Source organism: Bos grunniens, chromosome 18 (assembly GCF_055505025.1).
Source record: "Bos grunniens cultivar Pamir isolate PY7600 chromosome 18, Bosgru_T2T1.0, whole genome shotgun sequence".
NCBI classification, from domain to species: Eukaryota; Metazoa; Chordata; class Mammalia; order Artiodactyla; family Bovidae; genus Bos; species Bos grunniens.
This window is the reverse complement of record NC_141182.1, coordinates 21810590-21825592: the sequence shown is the minus strand read 5'-3', so window position 1 is coordinate 21825592 and position 15003 is coordinate 21810590. Positions and strand designations below refer to the sequence as shown.

Genomic DNA, 15003 nt, shown 5'->3' with positions numbered 1-15003 from the left:
GTCATTCTTCACTGACATAATTCTGAGTTTAAAAAATATATATTTTATATAAAATATATAGTTTATATATATGTGCATACACACACATATCCTATGGGTACTTACATAGAACATTGGTTCTTAGAAATAATGAAGTCATATCAGTTTATTAAACATTCTAAAATGGTATATAAGGGATATTACAAAGAACAAACATTTGGTTAGTTTTGATCAGTAATTCCTAAACATGTGAGTCAGGTTTCATTAGAAGTTTGTTGGTTAAAAATAAAAATTCTAAATTGAGAGACATTCTGCAAAATAAGGGACTTCCCAGGTGGCTCAGTGGTAAAGAATCTGCCTGCCAATGCAGAGACGCAGGAGACACAGGTTCAATTTCTGGGTCAGGAGGATCCCCTGGAGGAAGAAATGTCAATCCACTCCAGTATTCTTGCCTGGAAAATGCCATGGACAGAGGAGCCTGGCGGGCTACAGTCCATGGGGTTGCAAAGAGATGGACATGACTTAGCAACTGAGCACTACAAAATAAATGCCCAGTATACTCCAAAGAGGAAAATGTCAAAGATTGAAGAATCATTCTAAAATGGAGGAGTATGAGGAGATAAGACAACAAATAAAATATAAAATCCTTAACTGGATCCTGGCCAAAAAAATGGAACTGACACAATTTGCACTGAGCTGTAACTCAGTTAACAGGATTGTGTTAAGTGTTTACTTCCTGATTTTGATCACTGTGCTTGGGTAAAATATTATTAACATCTGAGGAAGCTGGGTGAAGAGCCTAAGGGAACCCTAACCTATTTTCACAAGTGTGAGATTAGTTCAAAATAAAAACTAACAAAACAAAACTCCAGATTTGTAGGTTCCAACTCCAGAATTCTGATCTAGTAAGTGGGATCCCTTATCAGACTTTATAAGAATTCCCACCAGGTTTTAGAACCACTGGCTCAAAATAATTAGTGAAGAAAACTCCAGGAACAAATATTCAGGATAATAAAACTATTCTATACTTACAGAATACTTAAAATTTCAAAGTGCTTTTGTCTATAATATCTCAGCTGACCCTGAGAAAAGTTCATATATAGGTGAGGAAGTCATCAGTCCCACTAAACAGAGAAACTTTAGCCCTAAAAGATAAAACAAATTGCCAAAACCACACGTCTAGTAAAAGACAAAAGTCTCCTTACTCCTACTCTGCTATTTTCAACATAGCTTACTGATTTTAAAATAAAATACTATACTTCAACCAGTAACTAGATAATTTAATATCAATAAATACACTTTAATGAATAAAGAGGATTATGAAACTACATTATATTTTAGAAAATACCACGGTTAAAGTTTGTTGATTTCTGAACAACCAGGGATATCTATTGCCTGTACATTGACAACTGATAGCCATAAATGTTATCTGAAGGAAATCAGATGATCCACAAGTAGAAGAAACATGATAAAATCAGTTAAGCAAAATATCCAATTACCAAAGAGCATTTCATTCCTCTATGATGAATTACAGAAAGTTTACTATGTTAATTCTAAAATAAAATGTCATTATAGGTACATTCTTCAAATAAATCGATAGTCTGCTTTTTAGAAATGTCACAAAGTAAAGCAACAAAGTAATACAGACTCTAATGATAATAAAGACTCTAAGCAAGTTTTGTTTTTTAAAACAGTAAAAGGATCTGTTATCAATGTTAGCAAACTGCAGCAACAAGTGTCCAGGCATGTAAAAGAACTAAATATCAAAACATAGCTTGTTTTCAGACAGCAAAGGGCAATTTCAAACTAAGTATAAATTTGAAATGTTAATTCATTTGATAAGTACACATACTAGAAAACCTCAGTGTTTATATACTTGACGGTTATATTTGATTTTCAGATGTAATTTATGCACTCATCTAAATCCTGCCCACGTGTTATTAGTAGAAGCTGTGTAACAAGCTACATTCTATGCGGTGTCAATCTGTAATTGCCCCTTGTAGATTCTCTCATTGCAATAATTGGACAAACAATGAATCTTATCCAATTTAGTCCATTTGTTGTAATTAATGCATCCAATTCATCAAACATAGAGCAAACAAACAAACCTACTATTTTACATTATGATTTTCTTTTCTTTGTAAGCCCAGTTGCAGGCACTGGGGCTATTTTTAAAATCATCAGATATATACATGTGTATTGTTTTTTTTAAAGAAGAAACATATTTAACTTGATGAAATTATTCCAGTTTAAAGTTCAACTCAAGATTCTAGCTTAAACTTACTTGGAAAAAAACAATCAACTTTTAAAATGGTTTTTAGTTAATCTTTAAATTTATGAAAGGAGGACTATATTCGAGGTTTTTAATAAGGTGGATTATAAATTACTTCCTGTTTAGGGAATTCCCTGGAGGTTCAGTAGTTAGGACTCTGCACTTCTCCTGTCGGGGGCATGAGTTTGATCCCTGGCTGGGAACTAAGATCCAGTACATCATGTGGCATGGACAAAAAATAATACTAAATAAAACAAATAAATAATCACTTCCAGTTTAAGATTGGGCATCATTTTTTTCAAAATGTTTATTTCACCAAGTTGTTTCATATAGTCACTAAGGTCCAAGTATTAGCTAATCATAGTCAGTATATGTATCAGCATAGTTTAATCCTTATTCTTTAAAAAACTTATTTCCTTTCTTTAAAAAAAAATTTATGCTTAGAAATACTGACAATATAGGAAAATTAAAATCAAATACTATAGTGTCTCTAAAGTACACCTTTCCCCCACAAATTAACATCTATGAAATCAAGATTCACCTAATAATCAAAGGTATGCCAAAGTTTTAACTGTTAATATATTTTTTCTAACTGACACATAAAATAAGTGTCATAATCAATGACATTTTAGATTAAACAAAATAATCACACATTATTTGCTAGTGATAAACCTTATAGTACATCTTACATAAAAATATATGTATTATAAATGGACCTGTAAATCTTAAATTCATAAATAATATATAAAGTATACATTAATTCTTTCTGCAGATGAATATTTCAGATTTTCATTGAACTTAAGTTTAGAAATAGTCAAATCAATAAAACATTTTATCTTCTTAGCATTTAAAAATTATATAACTTACACAGTCTACTAATGGCATGATTAACAATTAAAAATACATAATAAATTTATACCACACATTTTTGAAAGTGCTTTCTTATCATATGCTGAGAAACATTTAATTAATACATTTATATTTTATCCAAACACACACTAAATTCCTACAACTCTGAATGTCTGCAATCAGGGTCTCAGTTGTTACTTCCTGTGACACGTGGAGTAGCTGACTGACCAGGGATGAACACCCACCCCTTTGTGGAGTCTTAACCACTGGACCACCAGGGAAGGCTCTCATTTGTTATTTCACTATTATGCAATATAAAGTGATAATTCCCAATTTCTGCTGATTCCTCTTATTTTCCCCTCAGATTTTGTTCATATGATTTTCCCATTATTATTTAAATGTGTGTTTCTCTCTAGACACACATATGGATATACTTACATGTTTGTTTAAAAATACAAACATACATATATATGTATATGCATAGTAGGTAATTAATAAATGTTATTTTGCTTATCCCTTGGGCACTCAGAATGACAATCGCAAAGAAGGGCACATTGTAATTTCCAAATCTTATTAAATGTTTTACTGTTTTTCTTTATAACATGACACCCTTAATTCCAACTTGCTTTGATAAATATCTCCTAATTTAGATGTTTTCTGCTTTAACTAAAGAGAAAAGCTACTTCTAGCACTTGTTAACTGCCACTCTTGTAACAACAGAAAGAATAATTATGAGTAATAGAAAAAATTTTTTTTAACTTTTAATCGTGAAGGTTTTACCTTTACTGATTAAATTTACAGGGCTACAAGAACATTTTTAAGTGTAAAAAGCATTCTGCTTGTCAGTCTGATAGTCTAATGCAAAGAAGTATAAATGATAATTGACAACATGGAAACATAGTTTAAATGTCAAAGCTATAAAACATAAACCTAAAAATGCTTCAATTAAATCTAAAACCGAGCTATAAGAAAAATTCTACTAGAAGTCTTAGAATGAATTTATTTTAGAATTTACTTTATCACTACTAAACCATTAATTTTGCTCCTGTGACTTAGTGAAGGATTAGCTTGCCATTTCTGATTTTAAGAAACCAAATGCAACCATTTGGCATCATTTAAAATTTAATCTTCAATTCATTCACTCTTTTCATAAAATTCACTCCTTTCCATTCATGGAGCTTCTATTATGTAGCAAAGATCATTAAAGAAATACCCACTCTTGTATTTGAAAGGTGGCTTGTTGTAACCTGACTGCCAAGATCATGAAAAATGTCAAAGCAGAAAAAGTCCTATAACTCACTCTTCATTTTATACCTAGCATTTCCATTTTAACTCACACCACCCCTTCCATATAACCATGTAATTCCTTTCAAACTCCAAGCATGTTTCAAAACAAAATTCACCCACCTGTCCTAAATGCCACTCTAGCTAATCTGATAAACAGAGGCATACCAATAAGAAAAAAAGTATTGGTAAGTGAAACTACTCTCCTTCTTATCAGTTTCACCAACTGCTTCTGTTTTTATTTTGTCTGCTTCATTTTTAAACTCATCTTATTCAGGAAGAGAGCCTTAATAGAAAGAGAACCTAAACAGATAGGTGAGAACTTGTTTCAAACAAGGGGCATAGCTCCTAGCCTTGGGTTTTTCCTTAAATAGCTAAATGCTATTTATGTTTTCAGAAAATAACGGCTAACATTATTTACAGGTATCGTTCTATATGCTTTAAATGTTATTAAATCATTTCACCCTCAATATAACACTATAAGGCAAGCACTACCATTATCCTCATTTTATGTATGAGTAAACTAAATTTGGAGAGGTTAAGTATTTGTCCAGGGTCACACTGCTTGTAAGCGATAAAGGGGGAATGTGCATAAGTACAACTAGTTCCAAAGTCAAAGCACTTAACCTCATTATCATACTGCATGCCCCGTCTAAGTCAGAATTGCTGCAAAGATTAAATGACACTATATCAAAGTCTCTGAAAAGGAAACTCTATTCCTCGTATTTAAAAAAATTAATCTATGAAAGTGGCAGAAAAAATACAAAGGTTTCACGCATATTAGCAAGCAGAGGCAGTACTGGTTTTCTTCAGATTAGTCTTAGTATATAATAATTCCTAGATTATATGATATCACGTATGTGCATTAAGTGAACAACTCTGACTATACAATAATAACTTACTGTTTACAAATTTAGCTATTTTTGAAATTTAAGTTTCATTAATAAGCATTCATCAATGCTCCTGGTTAAGTTCCAGCACACACTCACTTTAATTTTATCTGATATAAATCATCTGATACTAGCAAAAGTTCGATTCTTCTAAAACTAAGAAAAACAAAACCTTTACAAGAAAATATTTAATACATCATGAAATACTATTAAAATGATGCAAATAAACTTAACTATTTAAAGGATCGTTCTTCACAAAAAATTAAAAACTGCAAATTCAAAATAATACAACGTAGTGGGCTAACTACAAAGCACAGTAATGAAATATTAGAAGTGACCAATACAGAACTCCAGGTTGTACATGCATTTCATTTCCATCCACGCTTTTTCTTCCAACATCAAAGTAATCTTTGGTTGTCTAATAAAGATGATCAAAAAACTGCTGCACTCCCAATAGCTTAATAATATATGGGCAAGCTTCAGTTCTACTTGCCTGCAACTTATAAATTCCTCTATCAAAAACTCATCCACTTTCAGCAAGTGATTTTTCTATCACTTACTCAATACCTAACCATAGAAATATCTTTCCAATACAATTCTGACCTCTTCTCACGAATGCTATCTCTAAAAAACAAGTACACTAAATTGATCATGCTGTTCAATATTAAAATAATTTATCGTTACTAATCTAACAAAAATACAAATATCACAGACTACAGATACTCTAATATATTACTATCCCCTACCATATTAATCTACACTTTTTAAAAAATCCATGTTTCTTTATTATAATTTATTATTTCTAATTTCCCTTTATATATTATTTTTTTTCTTGAACCAGGTTCACCTCTGTTATCTTTTCCTTTCCTCTAGTTATCCTCCCATTCCCCCATTTAAACTTACTGTAACTCTTGAAGGTTCTCTAAGGTTTCCTCTTATGATTATTTTAAATATCCTTTCCAATAGTACTACTACTTTGTCCATATCCCTGTACAAGTTAAAACTGGAAAATTTTAATTACGGTAACTTTTAATACATTAAAGGATTATATATGGGGTTTCCTAAATTAAAACTAGACAAAATATTGAACTAATAAGATACTTTCATACCAAAACCTTTAAACATAAAAGGAACAAAAATCTAAACTTCAAATTTAATGTTAGCTATCTGCAAATAAAATATAAAATCAATAATATTAATTATGTCTCTATTATAACAAGAGAGCCCATATTATTTAAAGATTTGGACTGAAAGACTTCATGACCTAATGATATAACTTAGTTTGATGGTTGCATTGAAAATGCTGTGAATAAACTGTTATAAATTTAGTTCTAAATATCTATATAATATATAAATAATTTCTTAAGCAAATGAAGATTTTAATAATAATGAAATTTCTCCTTTATTGTGTACTCTTTTATGTGGACAAAAATTAAATACTTAATTAAAATTTCACATAAAGCCTTCAAAAATAACCAAATATTCCCATAAAAACAAGTCTAAACTCTGTTAGCCTTACATTAGTTTTACCCTTGCATACATAAAATAAACAAACACATAAAACAAATAATAGTTATTACATTTTATTTTTTGAAAATAAGTAGTCAAATAAAAACACCTAGGATTAATGTACCCTCCAAAAGCAGTTCTTTATCCTTCTAATTCTCTTGGAGGATTAATCCTCACCTGGCCTCTTTATTACATAAAGTAAATCAGAACTATAAGGAAGTAAGTCTGTAAGAACTGAGAGCTGCTTATTGTTGATTTAAATGGTCTTAGTTTCCTTGCCATTCCATTTATTTCAAAGTTGTGGGTTTATGAGAAAATACTCTATTTCATGTTTCCAAACTATAAAGTACCCAGTGAAGTACAACTAAGAGAGAAATAAATCTACAATTATAAAGAATTTCAAGGCGCTTTTAAATTTTAAATAAAGTAAATTTGGAACTGGCACAGCAGTGTGGATTTTCTTTTTCCTTTTTCCATTTTATATATAAAATATCTTCCTATTTTAAATTCTTTTTACTAACAAAAAGGTATGTTCACATATCAGTAAATTTAGTAAAATTCTGGAATATTATCAATACCTAATTCATTCAAAAAGGCAATGAGGTACACAACTTAAAACTCCAAAGTGAGAGTAAACACATCACATGCAAATCAAAAGTAGAAGATGAGACAGACTGCCTTTACAAAAACTTCTAAGGAAGATTTAATTCTTAACCAACTCACCCAATTTTTGTCTTCTCTTTTAATTTAGAACAAGTTTTTGTTTTTTTGCTCTCTTTGTCCTTTGGCTTGGATTTCATCCTTCTTCCTTTCTTCTCCTCTTTTCCTTCAACTGAAGCACTAGGAAAGTTTTCAGGGCTCATTACTCGTGGAATATTGCGTTCCCCTCGCTCCTTTGCTTTTGCTATGGCCTCTGATATTATACGATTAGCCTTTTCTTGCTTGCTTTCTGATTCCACCTTTTTTCTCTGCTTCTTCTCGGACATGATCCTCACCTGGGTATTCTGCAACTTAGTGTATGTCCCAGAACCATCACTCTTCTTGGAAGATGGAGGCTAGAGAAATCAAAATAATTTTTACACAATATATAAAAGTACATTTAAACAATTAATACACACAACCAAAACTTTAGAATTAAGCTTAAAGAAGTAAAATACATAAGCAAATATATGTGTTACAGTTTAAAATTAAAACACTTTGCTGATTTAGATATTAGTCTAGGTATAAAATAAAAAGCCAAACTATTGCTTTTAAAAATGAAGATTAAAGAAGGGTAATATAGATTCACTGATATTTTCACAGCATTCTTAATTAGCTGATTCAAATTTTGTCCTATAAATACAGCTAATCCAAATTAAGTCATATAAATATTCTGGGCATTTGGAATAAGTATCTTCTTTCCTCTTCATTCCAGAACTCTGACAATTATTAACAAATTTAAAATATCAATTTTCATTCAGAATGACTACTCCCCATAGTTTATTATGATTTTTAGAAAAACAAAGCCTCTCTGCTTTACAAGAAACTGGAACTAGAACCTGAAACCATTTAAATCATTTTAATGTGCAGTCTATGCGGCAATATAGCTAGTTAGTAAACAGACAAAACCATACTAAAAATTAGAGAAAGTTTTAGTTCTTCTGTGAAAGAGTTAAATGAGGATTTTTTTCTCTTTCTATATCATAATATTTTGCTCAAGCAATTCTGGAAAAAAACAAATTTATAGTTTTACGTTAAAATTATTAATATTTTAGCAATATCACAGGAAGCAAATCAACAGCATTTTAAAAAGAATATCCTCTTCAAACACGCATTCATCCACATATTCTTAGATCACAGTTTTGTTACATTCTTACCCGTAAACATGCCTCTGACTACAGCAAGGGAAAAAACCACCAGGAATTTCCAAACACATTTTCATGCTGATTCCAGTGTGCTTCACTGGATATCTTTTCTATACCTGCCTCATCAAAGGTTTCATAGCAGTGCTACAGCACTGAGAAAGGAAGGAGGGTTTAGAATCGCTCACTAAAATGCCACCTTAAGGCCTACAGGCTATAACAAATAACCAAGACGCGAGAAAACAGCAACAAGCTCAAGATGGCGATGCAGTACGACTCCCGCAGCAGCAGCCAGTAATAAGGAAGGTTATTCAATCCCATTAGCCTTTTAGCCCAAAGAACCCCTCCTCCTCCCACTCATTCAGGCTTTCACTTACCCTTCCTCTTGGCCTCTTCACTGAAGACATTTTTGGCGTCAGACAAAGGCTTGCCCTCTGCTTTTTCACCACCCCAGGCAGTGCTCAAGAAAAAAGCATTGAAAGAAGATTCCTAAATGGCCTATTTAGCAAGCTGCAACCAAGAGATGCACAACCCTCCACAAATACACATTGTGATTTATCAACACATTTCTGCCTTGGCAAGTTTATATCCACTGTTCATCCTAATTAGATATGAAAAAGGCGTAAACCCCTCCTAAAAAGCTGAGTTTCCTCAATAGCTGTAAGCAGATAGCCAGATTCCAACAAAGCACAGAAAGAAATGAATGCACAAAGCATCAAAATGCATCAGCATGAATATTAGAGATGTCGTTAAAAATACTGACTCCTTCTGCGGAAGTAGGCCAGCAGATGGTGCTACCAGTTATTATTCCATTAGACTCTGCAATTTAACCCCCAATGGACTGTTCTTCCCTCCATGTAACATATTTAACTCTCACTCTACCATTTCCTGTAGTAAAGTTTTTAAAAAATATACGTAAAAACTTGATTTCAAAAAATTATTTGAAAACAAAAACAGTAGTGAAGTTGCTTTATGTAGCTATCATCATTAAAAAAACTAAGTCCAATGCAATTATTACCAGAGAAAAATACTTTTCTCCGTGATAATTCTAAAATATTTAAAGCATAAACACAGCTGAAGAGGAGTGAAGGGTTAAAGAGGAGGTCATGGAAATGAACACATAACAAGTGACTTCTCTTTAAGAAATTAGATAAGGTCTCTCATTATTCTCCTAACAAAAAGCTAACAATGTTATTTTTAAAACAGAGAACTGAAGCTATTTTCATTTAAATTCTAAAAAGAAGCTTAAGATTTTGAAATGAACACATAAGATCTGTCTATAAAGAATAACTAATCCTACTTAAAATTTTCTCTTACTTAAACCTGAATTCATACATTAATTTATTTTCCTAACCTCAAAAAACTCCTAAAACATTCCTGACCTTTACTCTCCACATTCTGTTTCAACTAAACTGTTGAGTTTTTCATATAACAATTTGAGTTTTGGTCAGTTACTAAAAATAAGTAGCAAGTCCTCCTGAATTTGATAATCAATACCATTTTTCTCCTATAAAATATTGAGACTGTTTTAGTAGAATGAAATACCTAAAACAAAATTTTCACTGTTTCAAAATTCACATTGACCTCTTTCATTAATGCCATTTTTTCAACTGGTCTTGGCAGATCACCTAACATCTGCATCAAAGAACCTGTTTTTAGTTTTTTTTTTTCCTTTTAGGCATCAAAGCTCCCGAAATGGAGCTACATTATATGAATAGTATCCTAGAAAGACTAAAGTAAAGAGCAGGAAAGGATATTAAAGGCATAGGATCATTAATGGCAAGAAAAGGATCTTAGTAACCTGAGAGGTCATCTATGTAAAAATCATAATAACCAATAATAATGGCTAACACCAAATGCTTATTAGGTGACAGGCACTATTCTAAGCATTTTACATGTAATAATTAATTCAATCCTGAGTAGTAGGGTAATAGTGATAATGGAGAGGTATAGCACATGGGAGAGATTCTTATAGTAGCATTTCAAAATGAGAGACTTAGGGGCACAAATAATTTTTAGAAATAATAATAAGAAGAGCTAACACATATTATCCTTACTATGTTCTAGGCACTATGCCTAATATGATATACACATGAACAATGTGGATTTAAACTGCCTGGGTCCACTTATATACAGATTTTTTCCAATAAATACTACAGTGCTACATAATCCACCACTGGTTTCATCCAAGGATGTGGAACCACAGATATGGAGGAATCATGAACTACAAATATGGAGGAATCACATAAAGGGAAAACTAACTATAAATTATAATTGGATCTTTCAGTGAGTCGCTAACCCCACATTGTTCAAGGATCTACAGTGCAGTAACTCAGTTAATCTTAAAAACAACCCTACGAAGAAAACCAAAATTCAAAGAGATACATGCATTCCAATGTTCACTGCAACACAATTTACAATAGCCAGGACACAGAAGAAACCTAAATGTACATCAACAAAGAAATGGATAAAGAAGATGTGCTACAAATATACAATGGAATATTAGCCATAAAAAAGAACAAAATAATGCCATCTGCAGCAACATGGATGCACCAAGAGACTGTGATACTCAGTGAAGAAAGTCAGACACAGAAAGATAAGTATCATATGATATTGCTTATTGTGATCTTAAAAAAGGATACAAATAAACTTATTTACAAAACAGAAGTAGAGTACAGGTAGAAAACAAATGTATGGTTCCCAGGGGATGGGAGGGGGGAATAAATGGGAGACTGAAATTGACATATACACATTACCACTGTGGCTGCTTAGTCACTAAGACGTGTCTGACTTTTTGTAACCCCATGGACTGTAGCCCACCAGGCCCAGGCAAGAATACTGCAGTGGGTCGCCATTTTCATTTCCAGGGGAGCTTCCTGGCCCAGGGATCAATCCCACATCTCCTGCTTGGTAGGCGGATTCTTTACTACTGAGCCACCTGGGAAGCCTCATATACACACTACTACATATGAAAGACGTAAACTAATAAGAGCCTGCTGCTTAGTACAGGGAACTCGACTCAATTCTCTGTAATGGCCTATATGGGAAAGAATCTTTAAAAAAAGTGGATGTATATATATAAATATATGTGTAATCTTTGCTGTACACCTGAAACTAATGCAACATTGTAAACCAACTATACTCCAATAAAAATGAAAAAACAAAAACAACTCTGTTAGATATGTACTACTATATCCTCAGAGCTAAGGATACTAAGGCAGAGAGGCTTCCTAGGTGGCGCTAGGGGTAAAGAACTTGCCTGCCAATTCAGAAGACATAAGAGACACCAGTTGGATCCCTGGATTGGAAAGATCCCCAGGAGGAGGGCATGGCAACCCACTCCAGTATTCTTGCCTGGAGAATCTCATGGACAGAGGAGCCTGGCGGGCTACCGTCCATAAGGTCGCAGAGAGTCGGACATGACTAAAGTGACCAAGCAAGCACGCACTAAGGCATAGAAAAATAACTTGCCTGAAACCACACGGCTACTGCAAGATGGACCGGGGATGAGGAGGCAGAAAGCCTTATAATGGAAAACATGCTCTTAACCACTGTATAATACAAGTAAGTTTTGTATTTGTATTGTAAGTTACATGGATTGGTTCAAATACCAATATATTACAGAGACTGGTTCAAATACCCTAAGATATAGAGATTAATTTGAATACAAAAGAAAGTAAATGACTTTCTCAAAATTGCAGAGATACTAGTAACGATGCAAGAAACAAGTTCAGTTTTTTCCAGTCCTCTTTCCAAGAGGTAGAAATAACCTATACATGGGTGGGTATGGCTGACAAGCAGGAAGAGTCAATACTTATTTTCTAGACCAAGTACTAGTACAGGAGAAGACAAAAGAAACAGGAAATCTAGTTGAGAAAGGGTGTGTATGGGTACATGATTTAATTCTTTTCACACTGAGCTTGAAATGGAAAGTTTGAGTAATTGGAAATTTGGGACTAGATCCTCAGAAAGAAGTAAGGGTTGGAATATAAGATTTAGATGTTCTTGCCATTTTCTTTCAATATCTTAACTCACTGACACTATTCACAGAACCGAGGGTGATTTCCAAAATATCTCACTTCTCGTACAAAGCTTTTCAATAGATTCTATTACTCGATTCAAAATCCATTTAACGATGAATCTTAACAGTAGACAATCAAATATTTATAATCAAACATTCCTTCTACTATTCAGTTCGGTTCAGTCAGTGGCTCAGTCATGTCCAACTCTTTGCAACCCCATGAACCGCAGGACGCCACGCCTCCCTGTCCATCACCAGCTCCTGGAGTTTACCCAAACTCATGTCCATTGAGTCAGTGATGCCATCCAACCATCTCATCCTCTGTCGTCCCCTTCTCCTCCTGCCCTCAATCTTTTCCAGTATCAGGGTCTTTTCCAATGAGGCAGCTCTTCGTATTAGGTGGCCAAAGTATTGGAGTTTCAGCTTCAACATCAGTCCTTCCAATGAACACCCAGGACTGATCTCCTTTGGGATGGAATGGTTGCATCTCTTTGCAGTCCAAGGGACTCTCAAGAGTCTTCTCCAACACCACAGTTCAAAAACATCAATTCTTTGGTGCTCAGCTTTCTTCACAGTCCAATTCTCACATCCATACATGACTACTGGAAAAACCATAGCCTTGACTAGATGGACCTTTGTTGACAGAGTAATGTCTCTGCTGTTTACTATGCTGTCTAGGTTGGTCATAAGTTTCCAAGGAGTCAGCATCTTTTAATTTCATGGCTGCAATCATCATCTGCAGTGATTTGGGAGCCCAAGAAAATAAAGTCTGACACTGTTTCCACTGTTTCCCCATCTATTTGCCATGAAGTGATGGGACCAGATGCCATGATCTTCGTTTTCTTAATGTTGAGCTTTAAGCCAACTTTTTCACTCTCCTCTTTCACTTTCATCAAGAGGCTCTTTAGTTCTTCACTTTCTGCCATAAGGGTGGTGTCATCTGCATATCTGAGGTTATTGATATTTCTCCTGGCAATCTTGATTCCATTTTGTGCTTCCTCCACCCCAGCGTTTCTCATGAGGTACTCTGCATATAAGTTAAATAAGCAGGGTGACAATATACAGCCTTGACGTACTCCTTTTCCTATTTGGAATCAGTCTGCTGTTCCATGTCCAGTTCTAACTGTTGCTTCCTGACCTGCATACAGGTTTCTCAAGAGGCAGGTCAGGTGGTCTGGTACTCCCATCTCTTTCAGAATCGTCCACAGTTTATTGTGATCCACACAGTCAAAGGCTTTGGCATAGTCAATAAAGCAGAAATAGATGTTTTTCTGGAACTCTCTTGCTTTTTCGATGATCCAGTGGATGTTGGCAATTTGATCTCTGGTTCCTCTGCCTTTTCTAAAACCAGCTTGAACATCTGAAAGTTCACGGTTCATGTATTGCTGAATCCTGGCTTGGAGAATTTTGAGCATTACTTTACTAGTGATTTTAAAACTATATTACATTTTTATAAAAATATATTTAAAACTATACTTTAAAACTATATTCTCATGGAACATGAACACTGAAATGTTAAGTAACTAATCATTTTTAATGTAGGCAATTTCCCAATTTACACAAATATACAAAAGGGTAGTTAATAGTAACTTTTCTCAATGTTACAATTTTTCTTTTTCGCCCACATAAGCATTCAACATATTCTGTCCAATCTTTCTCTCAGTCCCAACAGCTCCTGCTGTATTAATTTCCCACTCATTATGCTTATAGTTATATAGGAAAATATTATCTGTAGAATATTTATTATATTTATTATTAGTAATATTTATTAATACTTATTGTGTGTTAGTTGCTCAGTTGTGTCCAACTCTTTGCGACCCCATGGACTATAGCCCGCCAGGCTCTTCTGTCCATGGGATTCTCCAAGCAAGAATACTGGAGTGGATAGCCATTCTCTTCTCCAGGTGATTTTCCCAACCCAGGGGTCAGAACTCAGGTCTCCTGCATTGCAGGCATACTCTTTACCATCTGAGCCACCAGGAAGCCCAAATATTTATTATTAAATAGGAAATAGATCAAGTCTTTCGGGGTGAGGGAACATCAGATTTGCAGTGCACTCTCCAATTCTTTACAAAGTAATAGAATTTTTTTGTATTTCATTTTTGATTTCTCTCTAGGTTTGTCACAGTTTCAAAACACAACTTAAAAAAAATAAAGGCAAAGGTCTTCCTCCCCAAGGATTGGGTATGCTAAATGAAAAAAAAATACATAAAATACAAATATTTATAAAAACAAGTCATAGCAAATCATAAAGATTTGATATATGTGACATATCAATTATTTTGATAGCAATTGGAAGAATATACAGAAGACCCTGGATGTCATATTTCAATGTTGGAGAAACTCAAGGATTTATGC

At 33.5% G+C, this 15003-nt stretch overlaps 1 protein-coding gene across 35 annotated transcripts in view; it reads right to left on the bottom strand.

The window, feature by feature from the left end:
* Window positions 1-15003, bottom strand: part of CHD9 (chromodomain helicase DNA binding protein 9) — a 229718-nt gene that overhangs the window by 86790 nt on the left and 127925 nt on the right. For 25 of the 35 annotated variants that reach the window (XM_086350647.1, XM_086350626.1, XM_086350651.1 and 22 more), the window contains exon 3: window positions 7507-7838. Coding sequence is in view for 21 of the 35 variants with exons in the window: in XM_086350626.1 (XP_086206752.1) it covers window positions 7507-7838 (332 nt within the window). In the remaining 14 variants the exon portion in view is untranslated. Of the gene's footprint in view, window positions 1-7506; window positions 7839-8639; window positions 9085-15003 lie in introns of those variants that run through there. The other 10 variants (XM_086350640.1, XM_086350642.1, XM_086350641.1 and 7 more) reach the window with 3 other exon arrangements.